General features: G+C 47.2%; 1 protein-coding gene across 1 annotated transcript in view; it reads right to left on the bottom strand.

Moving 5' to 3' along the window:
* The window catches only part of exoc2 (exocyst complex component 2), a 42108-nt gene that overhangs the window by 14057 nt on the left and 10527 nt on the right, over positions 1–17524 (bottom strand). The window contains exons 5-12 of the mRNA XM_084473431.1: positions 15197–15310; positions 13627–13751; positions 8532–8612; positions 6793–6938; positions 5866–5947; positions 5621–5723; positions 4490–4608; positions 68–178 (exon numbers count right to left, since the gene is read on the bottom strand). Coding sequence (XP_084329557.1) covers positions 68–178; positions 4490–4608; positions 5621–5723; positions 5866–5947; positions 6793–6938; positions 8532–8612; positions 13627–13751; positions 15197–15310 — 881 coding nt within the window. The remainder of the gene's footprint in view (positions 1–67; positions 179–4489; positions 4609–5620; positions 5724–5865; positions 5948–6792; positions 6939–8531; positions 8613–13626; positions 13752–15196; positions 15311–17524) is intronic.

Below are 17524 nucleotides of genomic sequence, written 5' to 3'. Positions count from 1 at the left end.
TGTATGCCTGCCATGCAGTACAGTGCATTTGTATGTCCAAACACAAGTTCTGAAAACAGGTACTCACTGCTGGGACGTGGCGTACGCAGGCTGCCCCCCCTTTTCAACGAGGCCGCGTGGCTCATCCTCAGAGCCGAGGGTCGGGTATCCCCGTCGAGGTCCAAAGCCCCGACGCCCACTGAGAGAGAGAAAGAGCCAGAGAGCCAGAGAGCGCGTGCGCGCACGAGAGAGAGAAATACTTAATTTGAGAAGTGAACTCGCAGCAATAAGATAACATACTTTGGATATCAAATAATCAAATATCTCCGTTTCATAACTCCACATTCCTGGCTGAGCCTCGGCAGGCTTTCACACCAAACAGACCTCCCCAGGCACTCCCCACCTCTCTTTATTTGTCTTCTGGTCCGGCCTCTCCTCTGGCAAGCCGCTGAGAGAACGCCCCGCTGATTCGACCCTGAGGCTTGGAGGGTAGGCTAGGGGGGAACTGGGCTGTTTGTGCACACCGGGGTGTCAGCCTGCTTTTGGATCGCCCTCGCTGGGCTCCGGGAAACATCTGACCCTATACCGATCACTGAGCGAGGTGCAGCGAGGTGCCACTAGATGGCGATATAAGATTACTAAAACGACATGGACTCATCCCAACAGCAAATCCCACTCCCCCGTTCTGGTGGAATGATTCCCAAGAAAATAGCATAGAGAGGAAGTGCATTAATGGTGATGCAAAAGCGAAACTCGTACGTCTTACTACCCAGCAAAAAACTGAAGGAGCCGCGCTACAGTACACACACACACCGCCTATGTATCCTTATTGCAACCCCAGCGCCAGGCGGCTGCCAGCTCTCCTACACACGCGTCACTCGCACTCACTTACACTTGTATATGCACACATCGCCGTTGCAAAAGACCCAAGCCGAATGGGTTTGCAATGACGTTGTTTCTTTGGCCCTCCAGTCACACGCATGCAGATTTGATTTCTGAAGAAACCCCAAAATGAGTCAGGCTAAAGAGAGGTGCAATACAGGCCCGCTGAAGAGAGTGCAGACACACGTCAACACATAAGCCCACGCACACGCGACCCCACTGGCGGGACAATACAGTCCTCTCATTCCAGGAGCAGCTCCTCTGCTCTTTTTACAGGCCTGAGAACTGCTGTTGATCCAGGTGTCACAAGGCTGAACATGGCGTCCTCCGTGCTACCAAGACCGTGCATGTGCATAGATTTATCATGGGGGTGAACCGACAACGTGCACGATGTTCTGTGGGTGTGCGTGGTTGTGGGTGTAGGACGTGTGTGTGGCTGGGTGTGTGTGCGCACGTGTTCTATTGCAGTGGAGTATTCTGCATTGTTGGTCGAAACTAATTGATGGAATGACATATTTAAATATGTGTGTTGTGTTTGTGTAAAAAAGGAGCCTCTCTCTTTGCAAACTTCCTGGGGCTGATGCTCCTCTGCAGGGTGGTGGGCTTCCTGTTCCCCATAAGGTCGTCAACCCCTAACACACACACACACACACACACACACACACACACACACACACACACACACACACACACACACACACACACACACACACACACACACACACACACCTGCCTACTTTCTGCTTATACACACACACACATCCCCCAATGTCGTTTGTATACACTATATCACAGATAACCACAATTCTCACACACACACACACACACACACACACACACACACACACACACACACACACACACACACACACACACACACACACACACACACACACACACACACACACACACACACACACACACACACACACACACGCCAATACTAAGCAATACTCAACCTTTGTCCCTTTCTGCCTCACACACACACACACACACCTTAATAATTTGCTAATTGATTGGTAATAATTAACAGATTCATCCCAGAGTGGGTTGCGCTGAGCCTTTAACTGTGACCACATGTTGCTCTGACACAGCGTATCAACACCGGGATCAGTGTGCATTGACAAAGTTATTTTCCTACAGACACAATTTGCCGCTAATTGTATTGACCTTGGCAGGCACGGCGTTGTACAGGAAATCAGATCACCACAGTGTATAATTGGATCGGGCACAGCCAGATTGCCATAACAAGAGTGTGCACGATGGAAGCATTTAGAGACACTTCGGAAGCGACGCCAGGCCCGCTCCGCTTTCCTCACATCCAACATCCAGGATTTACATTGAAACAGAGACAGATGGAGCCAGGAGTCAGGGCAGCTCACATGGCTGCAGAACAGGATGTGGACAACACCGCCTTATCCTCTAGCTACATCTGCACTGGATGGAGTGCATACTGCTCAATTATAGAAATTTGCTTTGCACAAAGACATTCTGGGCTTTTGTCATCAAGATTATAACATATGGCTACATTTATCTGGCCGTTTTCTCTCACCACAATTAAGGATTAAGTAAGGACATTGTCCCCAAAGGATGAAAGACAAAATATATGAAAGACAATATATATTCATTTGTAAATCCCTTTATCTGCTTTTTAATGCAGGCTTGGGCAGAGGCCAAGATGGTTTTGCTACAAGAATGAAGCGCAAGAGGGAGAGAATGGGGGGGGGGAGAAATGAACGCCCTCTGTTAGAGCGGGCGTGGCAGGGCGGTAACACTGTGTGTGTGTGTGTGTGTGTGTGTGTGTGTGTGTGTGTGTGTGTGTGTGTGTGTGTGTGTGGTTTGAGAGGTGGGTGGATGTGGTTTCTAATGGTGGGTGCCTGTGGGCTGCTCAGGTTGAGGGATGTTCCTGAGAGCGTTTTTCTGTACCCAGGCTAGGGTACGCAGAGGGTGGGAGACGGACCGGGGGCAGAGGGCTGGTGGTGGGAGGGCAGGGGGGAAAGGACGGACGAGGAGGGACAGTGCGGTAAACAGCTACCAGGTGTGTATGTGTTAGAGGAAAGAGGCTCCTCGTCTGAACAGCGTGACAAGAGGGGCCACAGGAGACAGCTGCTGCAGAAAAAAAGCCTGGTGGGAGGGAGCTACCAAGAAGACGAACAAAGACAAGTGTGCCTCTGCTTGTGTCTGTGTCTGTGCGTGTGCGTATGTATGTGTGTTTACATGTTTGTGTGCACCAGGGTAGGAAATTCACTTTTGTTTTTAATGGGCTTTTTTGCCCCTTTGTAATTCATTTTGGGCGTTTTTGATTATTTCCAGGGCAATTTGAGAGAATGTTGGGGAAGATGCATGACAAAACGATATTTAATGACTCCAATTAAAAAAATTATAAAACCAGAACAGCTTTGCAAATGATGTAAAACATACGTTACAGGGGCATTTAAAAGCATCAGTCATCAATTTTTTTTTAAACTTTTATGTGGCAAAATGCCCCAAACCGCCATCCATTTCTGACCGTGGCATGCATGTGTGTGCGTGTGCATGCGTGCGCATGAGAGCTAGGTATGTACAAAGTGGCCCACAGAGCCCAAATATACGTACAGTATGTAAGTAAGTATGTAATCTGAAGATGAATTTGACTGTTTATCGTGCACCATGGGGGCCTGTCCCCGGACATGATAAGGCGGGTTTGTTGGAACTGAGGCAGCAGCAACAGCAGTGAATGAGCGCATCAGCACTGCTGATCAATCAGCCTGGGCCCCGGAAACTACTGTTAGCCTTAGCATCTGACATGTTTATAGTCCACCTCCACTATGGGAGCCAGCCACCCACAGAGCACGCACTCTGCACGTACGTATGAGAGTGTGCGTGTGTGTGTGTGTGTGTGTGTGTGTGTGTGTGTGTGTGTGTGTGTGTGTGTGTGTGTGTGTGTGTGTGTGTGTGTGTGTGTGTGTGTGTGTGGGGGGGGGGGCTGGGGGGACGGGCTCATTGCTGGAGTATCTCTTGGTTCTTTCCTGAACAGACAGTTTAACATCCACATTCTTCCCCTTGCTCCACCGATTCAAGCAGAGAAACATCTCTCTTAATTGGGGTTAATTGCTCCAATTCCTCTGTGCGGCCGCATTTAATGTACGTACATGTGCATGTGCATATGTGTTTGTATGCGGTCACATGCCAGGCCATGTAACCCAAATCCAACTTAACCCCCTCCTTAACCACATCAGTACACACACACACACACACACACACACACACACACACACACACACACACACACACACACACACACACACACACACACACACACACACACACACACACACACACACACACACTTTCATCTTATCCATTCGTTGGTAAGAAAATAAACACACTGCGGCCTCTAGCAGCACAGGCATGGCGAGGGGAAAAAGAGCAAGCGAGCGATGGAGAAAGGGGGGATGACAGAGTGGGGAAAGGGAGGTCAGAAGAGAACCACTGCAGCAGAGAAGCAGCTGGGGTGCCGCACTCTGAGCCAGAGCGAGATTCACATGACACTCAACACTGATGAGAAATGCTAAATAGGGACTTTACATTCTGAGGGTGAGTCAATTCCTGTGTGTAAATGTGTGTGTGCGTGTTTATAGTAAGTTACCTCTCTGGCCAGTGATGAACTCGTCCCTGCAGTTCTGCAGGAGCTGCAGGATCCACTTGTGCTGAGCGTAGATGCATTGCCAGGCGGGGTCGCCCGGAGCATGGAGGTCAGACAGGTACCTGCACAAACAAACACACAGAATATCACAACCAATCAATAAAATGATAAAAAACCAATCGAAAACAATGCTATGGATTTCTCCCGACAGAATCTCACATCAAACAGCCCATCTCTTCTCATCCCAGCCCCAATCATCCCCTCAGCCGATGTTTACGTCCTGGGCATCCCCCCAGTGATCCGTGGGACGCAGGGCTGAGTCACTCCCAGGGCTGCGGCTTGGCTCCGGTCGCCCGCCGCCGTAGCCTCTGCTCGCTCGCTCGTTTGTTCCTCGTTAGGGGCCGTCCCTCAAAGTCCTTGCGTAGGGACGCAGGCACACAGAGGCAGGCCTTACATGCCTGTTGTGCGCCGACATGTGCCCGGGATGCGTGCACGTCCATCACTACCACCCACCCACCCGACCCGCCAACCCACTCACGCCACAAGGAGAGTAAACAGGAGCCCTGTGGGCGTTCAGAGACGCGCTAAATGCGCCGGCATGAAAGACGGGCCGTGCGGTCGATAGCCGCTCTCTCTCTGTTCCCGATGGATCGCTCTCAACAATAATAAAGCAGCCCAGAGACCGCAACTATGGACGGATAGGTGGGATCGAGAAAAACTAGAGCGTGAGAGGAAAGTAGCAACAGAAAAGACATGAGACATGAGAGAAAGGAAGGAGAGAAAGAAAGGACAAATTGAAATGAACGCAAAGAAATCATGAAAAGACTAAAGAAACATGCAGCAAGAAGTAAGAGAAAGACAGGAGGGACTGAAAGAACAGAAGGTTGACGGGATCAGTGAAGACCCAGGGACAATGGAAAGGTTCAGGAAACAAGAGGGCCTTTAATGGAGTGGTAGTAGGAGTTGTAAGGATACACTAGAGTCATGGCCAACTGGGTTAAAAATATGTTGACTGCGCCCTGGCACCAACATGTATTGCAGGGCCTCAGAAAAGACCGAATGAATCATGAGCAGGGATGGGTGAATATTGTTCCCTTGATACATTGACGGAGAGAGCGCATGCGTTGCACAGACCTGATGTATCTCTTCTGGTCGTGGAGGGTGGACGGGGTCTCCAACAGCTTCTCCAAGAGCAGGCTCCTCAGGGCCCCGATCCTCATCTCCACTTCAGCGTACACTACGCAAACACACAGGAAGTCACAGCAGAGCTTAATGTAAGGCAGGCGGAGCTGATCCTTTTGTAGGTCTTTCATCGGCGGGGATCATTCGGGAAGAAAACAGGACATATTATAATAACAGCTTTGGTAAAACTGGTTCACCTTTTTTGAAAACGGGGACCTCGGTGTTTCCAAACAGAGATTTGGCTTTCTCGTAGTCGTTGATCACCACATCGTAATCACCCTGGGAAAGAACAGAATTGTGACTGGATATTACAAGCTTTGGCTGGTAAAGACTAGGGCTGAACAACAATCAAATTGAAACTGACATCACAATGTAATAGAACGCAATATGCAAATCACAAAGGCTGCGATTATTATTTTTTTGGGGGGGATTTGTTACTGTTACTGACTGGGGATCAGTCTTTTAGAATTCTAGTTAAATAAAGATGTTATAATATCAATTCATGCATCAATTTACCTCAACACATAGGCCTGGCATAAAGGAATGAGCAGTTTATATGTTGACTGGTTCCAATGCCGTGTTGGTCATACACCAGAAGGATTAATTGCTTGTTTAGTGAATAATACAGAACATAAGGAACTTTAAAAAGAAAAATCCCATTCTAAATCGCAATCGCAATATTGTTCGAAATAATTGCACTTTGATTATTTCCCCAAATCTTTCGTACTGCCAAGCAACTGTGATCACTTTTCATTTCAGCCTCTTTAGCTCCACCTAATGGATGACAAATATTTGTCGATTTTTTTTGCCTCGTGTGTGCAATACATTTCAGGTAGCATTGTAGATTATTTCCAGGGCATTCAACAAATATATGGATAATTTTGAAAAGAAAAATCAAGACCCACAGTTACAGAGTCAAATACCAAGTTCTTGATTCACAGGGGCCTTTAAAAGCCTTTTTCATCCCAATTTTGGTGGCAGTAATATTTATTTCGGGGCACACTGCCCCAAGCCCCCACTCAATTCTGACCCTGGTGTGCTTGGTTGTGTGTGTGTGTGTGTGTGTGTGTGTGTGTGTGTGTGTGTGTGTGTGTGTGTGTGTGTGTGTGTGTGTGTGTGTGTACCTTCTGGATATTGCGCTCTATGTTGAGTGGCAGGTTGAACAGGAACTTGAATCTCTGCAGGACGTTGAGGGCGTTGCGGGTGGAGTCCGCTTTGTCCTTCCGTCCCAGCACCTCCTGGAACAGAGTGTCCGCAGTGTCGCTCGCCCCTACCAGGCAGACCAACAGACACAGAGAGGGAGAGAGAGAGAGCGAGCGAGCAAGAGTCAGAGAAAACAGAGAGAGAGAAACATAGTGGCAGAGGGATACAAAGAGAAACAGAGTGAGAGAGGGTGACAAAGAAAGACAGACAGAGAGAGACAAACAAACAGACCGACGGACAGAGAGAGAGTGGGACAAAGAGAGACAAAGAGAGAGCGCGCAACAAAATTGAGTGAGTGACAGAGGAGCCACAGAGTAAACAAGGGGCTGGGAATTGTATGGGTTGGGTGACGGCAGAGGAGGATGAGAGGAGGGGAGGGGAGGGGGGTACTGCAGAAATAAACATGGACACCATATTGCCCTCCTGAAATAGGGGCTCTCTGGTTTTCCTCCTGATGGTCCAGACTGTCTGACCCAGGAGACAGGCCGAGCCACAGAGCACCCAGATGACGGCTATCTCTGACAACCGCCGCCTCAGCCGGACCGCGCTATGCACGCTACGCCTCCGCTTTGTGGGTGGCCTGTGGCGGGCTGGGGGGGGGGGAAACCCCCAAAGAACAAATTGTTTCAATCAAAGCCCCCTGTCCCCTATAAGGTGAAGCTGTACAGTGAGAACCAGAGGGGGCGAGGGGCAAGACGACTAGTTCACATTTCTCGTGCAGGGCATGACTGACGAGCTGTCATGAGGTTGCGATTCGGCCGGGGCACACTGTGTGATTGGAGTGTGTGTGTGTGTGTGTGTGTGTGTGTGTGTGTGTGTGTGTGTGTGTGTGTGTGTGTGTGTGTGTGTGTGTGTCTTGAGGTGGGCGGTGAGGACCCACATGGCTGTGGCGGGTGGGATGAAAAGCGGTGTCCTGCCGGGGCGGTTTATTTACCCTAGACCCAGGGAGGAGAAGGAACCAGCTTTATTGACCCTCCGTTACGGCAGTCACATACAGGGCCGTGGATCTGCTGACATCCAGCTCTGTGTGCAGCCAAAGGCCTTTAATAATGTGTGTGTGTGTGGTGTGAGGTCCAAGTGTGTTGAATGGATGAGGTTGAAGTTATGCTGCTAGAAGAACCGTAACTTCCTATACTTTCAAGTGTTAATTCATTAAGATTATCATATTAGAAAACACCATCTCTTTTTTCTTGCCGGCCTTTTATTCCATAATAGCCAATGTATTTGTACAGAGTATGGTATTATGCTTCTGGTATGCTGACGCCTATATAAAGATTTCCATAGGCAGTGGGAGCAATTGCTAGCTTGTATGCAAATGGAAAGCAAAGAAATACAACGGAAAGGACACATCTACCATGTAGCAAGAGAATAAAAATGTGTACATTTGAAAACTTTAGAAAATGTTTGAAGTTGCAGCACTCCACAGAATGGATAACTTCAAGAAAGGAACTCTGGGCTCTGCAGCAGGAAAACAAAGTGATATAGACACGGTTGTCTATGTACGAATGTACTTTTTAGGACAAGTTATTTTGTACCCAGAACTTATTTGGAAGAGATCCACCCGCCAGCTGCTGGCATCATGAATGCCTATTTGTCCTGAGACTAAAGAGACTTTCTTATCATCCTCTGGGTTAGGCTCTTGGAGAGACGGGATTCTTACTGTTAAGGACGTTTTCGAGACGCTGGGTCATGGATCCCTCCACCTTCTCTGTGCCATCTGACTCCAACTTCTGGTGGATCGCTGAAACACAAGTCCCTATTATTCAATAAACAGTTGGGAATAAACATGAGCATAACTGTAGGCGTTCATAAACGTTGTGTGTGGGAAGCAGAGAGGGTAGGCCATATTAAAAACAAATATTACAACAATTATTTTGATGGCTCTCTTTGTGTTCTAAAGCAACTCCCCACACTGTCGTGCTAAATTCCGCTATGCATCCAGCTATTCCAGAACAATTTTAATTTCGGCAAGTGAAGGTAAAACAATAAACAGCTCCTACCCCGGTGGTTGATGGTAGATAACCTCCACCCCCTCCACCACCCCCCTCCACCCCAAAACCCAAAGATTTCAAGACGCCTGGAGACACTTCCGTCAGCCCTCTCTCCCCCCTCTGTTCCGCTCCAGTTTCCCACGCGACTCCGGCCCAGAGCCTGTCTCTCTCCCACTGTAACCACGCGGCCTGCTGGGTCACCTGACGTCCGCCGTCCATTCACGGTCAGCACACCACGTTTTCAACATGCCATACAGAGGAGAGCTAGGAGCCCAAAGTGATGCTAAAAGGGGACGTGTGACTCTACTGGCAGGGAGGGCAGGGGAGCGAGAGCGAAGAGAGAGACCCTGGCTGTCCATATGAATAAATAAACCATGTGCAGTAGTGGGGGAGAGGGGCAGTGGTGGGTTTATTGACAGAGTGAAAGAGGACTGGAGGAGGTTTGGGAGGCCTGCTCAACTATGCACTAAACACATACCTGACGATCCAAGAAAAAACACACACCATGACAATCTTCTCATTTCAGTAATGCCATTACAAACTAGGCAGGGAATTCGGAAACGAAAACATCGCTGCCTACAACCTATCGCTGTCTTTATTCATATTTTTCATATTGCAAATGACACATATGCTACCCGTTTTGCGTTGGCTGCTCTCTCGTTTCCCCCCGACACACTGGGGCTGAGGTCGACACGCAGATGAGTCATAGTGTGGGTTGTCCGAGCAGAGCCTACCTACCGTGACACTTGTATCGACAACTCTTTGGCCAATGCCGTCACTGTTTACAGGGAAGCAAAAGTGTTCCCAGACCCCAGACCTGGATGAGGGAACGTGGGGTCTTTAAGCTCTGGCTTAGCTTCTGGCATTTTACAGGCTTGACATTAGCGATGTGCTAACTTGCTTTTGTTGACATTCCAAGCAGTTTGTGTGATTGGCTACCTAGTGTGACGCTGAAGAGGCCTACACACCGCAGACTCAAACCAACGGCCAACTGCCTTTATCCGACCCCTCCGCTGCTTCTCGTCTGACCCGTCTACAGCCAACTACACAGTAGCGTGTACGTTCTGCACTCCGCAAACGCAGGCGCTAGTTTTGTGGCGCTAGTCCGCCCCTCCAACACCCGCTGATTCGCTGGTTGTGTGACGCCAACGCTCTCAGAGTTTGCATGTTGAATCGGACCAGACACTGTCCACGCAGTTCCAAAAGCTTCCAGCACAGCTGAACACACGGAAAAGATTTGTTCCCGAACTAGTCCGAGTATCCACAAACGTTTCAGGCCAGTATGTAGCAGCCGTAAGTGTTGGGTCAAAGTAGCAGCCGTGTGACAAATAACAAAAGGAAATCGACTGCATACTCAAGATTTAATCGTTTCAATACAACTTTCATTATTATTAATTAAACCCTAGGGTTCAGCAGTGCACCGAATCGTTAGCCCTGCACGATCCTACACAAATACATGTAACAGTACACCTCTATAACAAACCGTCAGCTAAACAGGGAGAACCTAATAATGCGCTTTCAGCATTGATGTTGGGGAAATCAACAAGGGGACAGAAGCATTCTGTATGTACATATGCAGCGCCGCATCTTACAGGTTGGAGCCTCAAGGAAAGCTACGAAAGGAAGGGATGGGCAGTACACTGGAGCCCCCGCCCTTCTAGGTCCTGTCTAGTCTCTGTGGAGCAGTCGTAGACGACGTGTAGAGAAGGGTCCGTTTATACAGGGGGGAAAAGGGATCCAAGGCACTGTATACAGATGCATAAAATAAAGAAAGAAGAGCCACACACACACACACACACACACACACACTATCTGTCTTAGTCCCTCTTGGTAGGTCTGCTTCTTGTCTTCGCGCCCCCCCCCCCCCCCCTCACCACCACCATCCCCCCACCCCCCTGCCAGCTGTGTGTCCTCTGCAAGCGCTCACACACACACATCCAGAAGAGGGGGGGAGGGGGGTGGGGGATGGGGGGGGGGTGGTGGTGGTGGGTGGGCGTCAACGTCACAGCTAACCTAAACAACCTAAGCGGCGGGGTCAGGCTCCGGATGACACGCGCAGCCCGGACCCCGAGGAAGAGCCGACGCTTCTGCTTCCATTTCCTGGTACTGTCGAGACTCCCGAGGAAAAAGACGGAATAAGAATAAAGATTCAGCGTCCCTGGATTCTAAAGCTGGAGATGTTTTGACTGGGAGGAGCGGGTCCTGGGAATCTGGCGTTTTTCTTGAACACGGTAGCTCGTCGTTTCCTGTATTGTCGGGAGACTTCCTCTTCACACAACAATGAGGAAAAAAAAAACTCCAGTTTCAACATTTCTTTTTTTTTTTTTTTCTTTTGTGGCGACAAGCTCGCCCCACCCCCTGGTGACAGTCCGTCCGTCCGTCAGTCACTGGGCCCAGGCACATCTGTCCCAGGAGACACTGAGGAGCATAGTTCAATTTGTTCCCCGAAGCTTGCTGACAAAACAGCCCCCCCCTCTCCCAACCTTCCCCACTGCTTAAGCCCCCCCATCTCCTTCAGCACTTTCTGCTGGGGCTCATATGGAGAGTTTATAGAACAAGTTGTTTCCTGTGTAACCCCCCGCTCACTATCTGACCTTTGACCCCCTGTAAATCCGAGCAGAATCCAAGCCCCCCCTATTCCCATGCCCCAATAATAAGTTTACCTGAGTGCCCTATTCACTTCCCAACTCGTTCTTGCGGAGAGGCAATTCACCTCGTGAAGGTCCCATGTATCTTTACAAACTATTAAGAAAAGGTCATGATTGTGTTTGTTATGTAGTCTTGTTTAGACTGGCTGACAATGACGGTCAGCAATGTGTACAGGAAGTAACAGACTTACAAGGAATGGCAAGGTTAGCTATATAACAGCCACTTGTTTCTGAAAGTGAATGGAAAATATTTCACTTAGATGTATTTGGAAGAGAGAGCCACATCAGCCCTCTGACTGAACGAGTAAATACGAGAGGAAACGATCAATGAAAAGGGAAGACAGCCAGGGAGAGTCCGAGAGAAACTGCGCAATGTGTAAGATGTAAAGCAACTATTTGGGGCCTTCTGTAACTTTTCTCTTCCGTGTAGCTTGTTATGCTTTCCCGATCTGGCCAGCCACTGTACATTTCCAGCCAGCCATCGGCACTGCACTGCACTATTAATAAAAACCCAGACTTTCCTGAGAGCCATCAATAAAATTCTCACATGCAGGCAGAAGAGAAAACAAACACGGGACGAGAGCAGAAATACAGGAATTTATGGGGTGATTGAGAGGGCTGGAAGCACTACAGGCTAAACATCAATTAGTAGCCCGCACCACTTTTAAAACTGACGGAGCAGAACCCCAAACCACGGGCTGAGGACGTATGGTTTCGCCAAGTTTTTTGAAGCTGCGCGGGAGTTGAGGTTAAATTGGGAAGACACAAAAACCGCAGAGAGAACTGCCAGACACTTGACAGAGAAAGAAAGGATTCACCATGTTCTACACTAACTGGGCCTGGCTAGGAGTGAATGCACTGCTATCTACAAGGTAGCACGGTACCACTCTTGAGTGTTGAATTGGCATCATCGGACTGGCATCAAAAAAGAACCAGGCTTGAGCAATTTGTTGTGGGATCCAACTTATTTTCTCTATACCCCTTCATAGTTGTATTTCAGACCCCCTTGAGTCATTTGTAGCCAGTGGTGGATTCTTAAATCTCTTGGTTCAGGCATTAACATTATCTCACTCAATTCACTGAACCACCTTCATGACACCACTCGCTGGGTAACGGGTCATCCAAGTCCATCAGTGGTACATTGACTGACCTTGTGGCTTCCCGAGAGGCGATGGGCACAGAGTGGGCCCACTCAGGACAGGGGACGTGGTGAGAATGGCTGCGTATTGTTCCCGGTGGTCGTATCTGGCCCGTTATCAGCCCTATCAGCCCTAATGCTTGGGCCTGCATTGTGTTGCGCTGCTCCGTTTATTTACATTCAGCTATCAACAATGAAAACATTGCTACTTTCCCCAAATGGGCCACAAACAGAGAAAGAAATAATAATAATAATGACAAGAGGCAGCACATTTTCTTATAAATAGTGCGAGGGAAGTGACAGGATGGCAATATGGGAGCGGAAAGTAAACAGACAAAGCATATGAATGATAAAGTGGAACAATGATTGGAGCTACCTGGCGGAACAACAGGCCCTGGAGAGGCTAGGAGCAGCTCTACAGACTGGAAGCAGCTGTAGAGATGAGCTGCACTGAGTGGCAGGTGACTAAGTATTGCTGATCTCCATTTAATGGAGGAGAAATAAAGCCTGTTGAAGTTGGCAGACCTCGCCCCCGTTGCGGCAGGCTCCTCGCATGTTATCCAAATGGGCCTCTTTAATCAACTGGTGTTTAACTCACGTATGCGAGTGTGTATGGGAGTACGGGGGTAACTGTGTATCTGTGTGTGTGTGTGTGTGTGTGTGTGTGTGTGTGTGTGTGTGTGTGTGTGTGTGTCTCAGACCGTGTGCACGCGCGTACTGGTGTGTGTGTGTGTGTGTGTGTGTGTGTGTGTGTGTGTGTGTGTGTGTGTGTGTGTGTGTGTGTGTGTGTGTGTGTGTGTGTGTGTGTGTGTGTGTAGGGGGTGGTAAAGTGGGTCTTAGCTAACACATGGCACTCTTTCCAAACAAGAGCAACAAAAAATAAATGGACTAAAGAATAACAGTTTTGAAATATGCGTGTTCATTAGCGCTCATTGGCTCTGCCAGCCCGACAGACGCGCAAAGGAGCACAAGTCTCACCTGCCAGAGCGTCCTGGGCTTCAAAGAAGGTGCTCAGGCCTCCCTTGACATAAGCCAGGCTGCCTTCGTTCTTCTTCGTGGCCTGCTTCTTCAGGTTGTTAGCTGCCAAGCGCAACTGGTCGAATCTGGAAGGAAACAAAACAAAAGAAAGACAGAGTGGTTCAACGACGAAGAACACGTTAAAAGACCTCTAACAATCGCATGTCACCTTCGCAATGTGCTGACGTAGAGGATCCGCTGTGTGCGTGTGTGCGTGTGTGTGTGTGTGTGCGCGTGTGTGCCTGTGTTTGATGGGCTAAACAGGCAAAAGACAACCACAATGACACGTAGGTTTGTCTTTGTGTCAGTGACCTGAGTGAGGCGTCCTTGGCAGGAAGAAACAGCCCCCAGCCAGGTCCAAACAGAGCCCCCCTGTCCAGGCTGGATCCTGGGGTCTGGGTTAGCAGGAGGGTACGTGAGGAGGGGGAGGGCGGGAGGAGGGGGAGGGTGGGGAGGAGGATGGAGGAAGCCAAGACAGGCCAAAATAGCTCGGCACCGAGCTGACATGGCAGAGAGCACGCGCTACGGAGCGCTGGGGTTAAGTGGTCAACCCTAGGTTCTGGAAGAATCAATGAACCACAGTGGGCCCTTTATACAACACTGTTTGCAAAGAACCGATATCAGGTTCAGGTGTTTTGTGTTTTGAAAGACATTAACCGTTAGGCTAGTTTAAATTGAACAGGCCCAAGGGGGGACTTAAACAGTTCAACCTCTATCTATTTAAAGGCTCTGTCTTTGTGCAGCGTTAATAGACCACAAGGTCCAAATGGGTGTGTATTTCGTTATTTAGGTACTATTTTATAATGTTTCATTTTTCTAAATGGAGCTTTGTAAACGCAAACAAAAAACAATCCTTTGGATAAAAGTGTGAAATTAGTTGTAGTCGAGTAGATGGTATGATGTGTAAACAGGAACAGAAAAAGGAGAAAATATATAGTGACTGAATAGCTTCTATTTAGAACAACTGCCTACATGGTCAGAGGTGCAGGCAGAGTTGATTAAAAGGTTGACCCTTGGAAAGAGTACCACAAACACACAATAAACATAACGCCTTACTGCAATACTCTTGGGGACTTGTTGTCTTTCAAAATTATGTAGGAGGTTGATAAAAAAAGGAGCTTGCACTAACATTAACAGCGATTTCATTGTTTATTGTTAGTCTTTGTTATTGGCTGGCTGTTGTCTCTCCATTCAGCACACTGCTACATCTTTTATTTTCTGTTTTTGTTCCATTGACTAACAGATACTTCAGTTCATTTCAGAATATAGATATAAATGGATGTTTGTTTAATTGTTTATACATACTAACAATGAACATTAAAAAAGAGTTACGTAAAATATGTGTTTGCTTCTTATTTATTTTTACAATTACAAAGAGTCAAAACTTTGCGTGTAGACCTACACTGCTTACACTAAAGACTTATTCAAATAAAAGCCATGGCCCTAATATGTTTCTTCTATTAAAGAACATGGTACATGCAACATGTTGTGAGGATGATTATATCACAATGGTTATTGTGGTAGTACATACCCGGTGCCCGAGTGGTTCTCTATGAGGTACCAGGTGGCAGAGAAGTTCTCACTGGTGAAGTCCCCACTCATCCCCGGGAACGTCTGCTCCATGTCCGTCTGAGGGACTTTACCCCTTTGGAATAGAGAGGATGAAAGGATAATAATCAACTCAATACCTGAACAGAAACCATAAAATGTGTGCATGAGATTGATAAAGCGTAACAATGTATGAATGCATGACGGACACATTTGAACAAGAATTTTTCATTTTTTATGTAAAGATATACGTATGTATTTTTAATATATGATATTATTATTAATTTTTGAAAAAAAGCTAAATAACAATAGCATTCTTTTATGTTTACTGATTATTATTATTATTATTATTATTAACAACTTTTAAATCAAGGATAAATGTTTTTTCTTATCTACAAAATTGAACGCATGTTTTGAATGCGATCTTGAGATCCTACGTTTTTGATTTGGAATGTATTTGAATCATGACTTCCAGCAGGAGGCAGTCTATAGCCAAGTGGTAGCCAAGCTATTAAGCCCCGGCGTGGGAAGCGCCCACTGTGACGCCTGGGTGCCCCTGGAGGACCCAGTACTCATTAAAGAAGTTTGATCTCTCCTAATGACCCATGGCCTACACAAACACACACACACACACACACACACACACACACACACACACACACACACACACACACACACACACACACACACACACACACACACACACACACACACACACACACACACACACACACACACACACACTTGAAATTTGTTATTCTATTATTAAGAGAAATCCGTTCTGCTCTTCATTACAACCAGTTTTTACAAGGAATGCTCTCAAGATACTATACCAAAGTTAGAAACCACAATGGTGGAACATTCAGCTTAAGGGTTCAGGCAACTTTTGAAAAATGACAGTTAACCTTTCCCGTTACATTTTTTACCTTCTATTTTGGGTGATTGGTTGGTATACATGCTGTAGCAGCCTATGCAGACACTAAGTGACTCCTAAGATGGCGCAATTTGATTGATTCGCTATCTCAGGTTATTCGTATCCCATGATTGAGGATCATGGGATCTCGGGATATTGTTTTCATTACAAAATGTCCCGCTTTGCAAGTGTTAAACTGCTAATAAAAACAAATAAATCCCGGCAAAAAGTGTTATCTAAAAGTGTGTATACTAAAACAATTATTCACCTCAGGCTCCGTGAATAGTGGGGAATAGCCCTATTCCTCACTATTCACTTTGCCTTTGGTGAATAATTGTTAAATATTCTTCTAATGCTAAATTGATGATGACCAAGGACGTCAAAAAAATAGGGAATTTAAAGCGCTTACAATCTGGGGTTTTGAAAGACAACTATATGGGATAAAATAAATGTTATAGTATAATAATAATAATAATAATCTATCCTTTATTATCCCCTTGGGTAAATTCTTTCTCTGCATTTAACCCATCCAGGAGTACTACTATCACTACACTACACTCGGAGCAGTGTGCAGAAGCACTATCTTTCTCCTTTTGCAAATTACAACACATGGCATTTTTGGACTCTAATTCCCCTGCTCTATTTATTACATTACGACAACTGAATTGGATACAGAAAATGCCATAATATAATAATTAGAGCAACAGGAGCTAGGCACAATTCATCTCCAACCATAACCAAATTCAATGCATAAGTTGGCACACATTTAAAGCCTTCCTCTCCCATGTTCATACTTCAGACATTATGACTGTATGTGACAACATGACGCATTAGTGTTTTAGTTAGTAGTTCCGGCGAGTTAGCCGAAAGGAATGAAAACAGGTTGGTGACATCACTGGATTAGGCTTCCTCTTCACGGCCTTTGATTTGAATTATATTCCTGTGATAACACCAGTTAAAAGGAAGGCGAAATATTCATTTGAATCATGATGGGAATGCTGAATACCTACTAAAACACACTCCCTCGCTTACACTGTGCCAATGGGGGATTTCATTTATCCAAAACGCCTTTCCCGTCAAAACCAGATTCTACCGAGCACGTAGAGGGCTCATAAATGCCAGTCAAATTAAACTGTACACATTGAACATGTTGGGAGGGGTTAAGTCCTGGCAGCAGCAGGGAATGTGCCCTGGGCAGCGGTTATGTTTAATGGAGGTCTAGTTTTGGCCACGAGTGGTCACTTGCCCTCTGGCCCTTCTAATCCAAACAAACATTAAAGCGAGACAGGCCAGAACCTGACTACACAAACCATACATTACTGCCCTCCCACATGCCGTCTGACAGGGGGGAGGTGGCAGAGGTGGGTTTGGGTCGCTCAATTTATTGTTCCCAAGATC

The sequence above is a fragment of the Micromesistius poutassou genome (genome assembly GCF_964030765.1).
Source record: "Micromesistius poutassou genome assembly, chromosome: 9".
NCBI lineage: Eukaryota > Metazoa > Chordata > Actinopteri > Gadiformes > Gadidae > Micromesistius > Micromesistius poutassou.
This window is presented reverse-complemented; position numbering and strand designations above follow the sequence as displayed.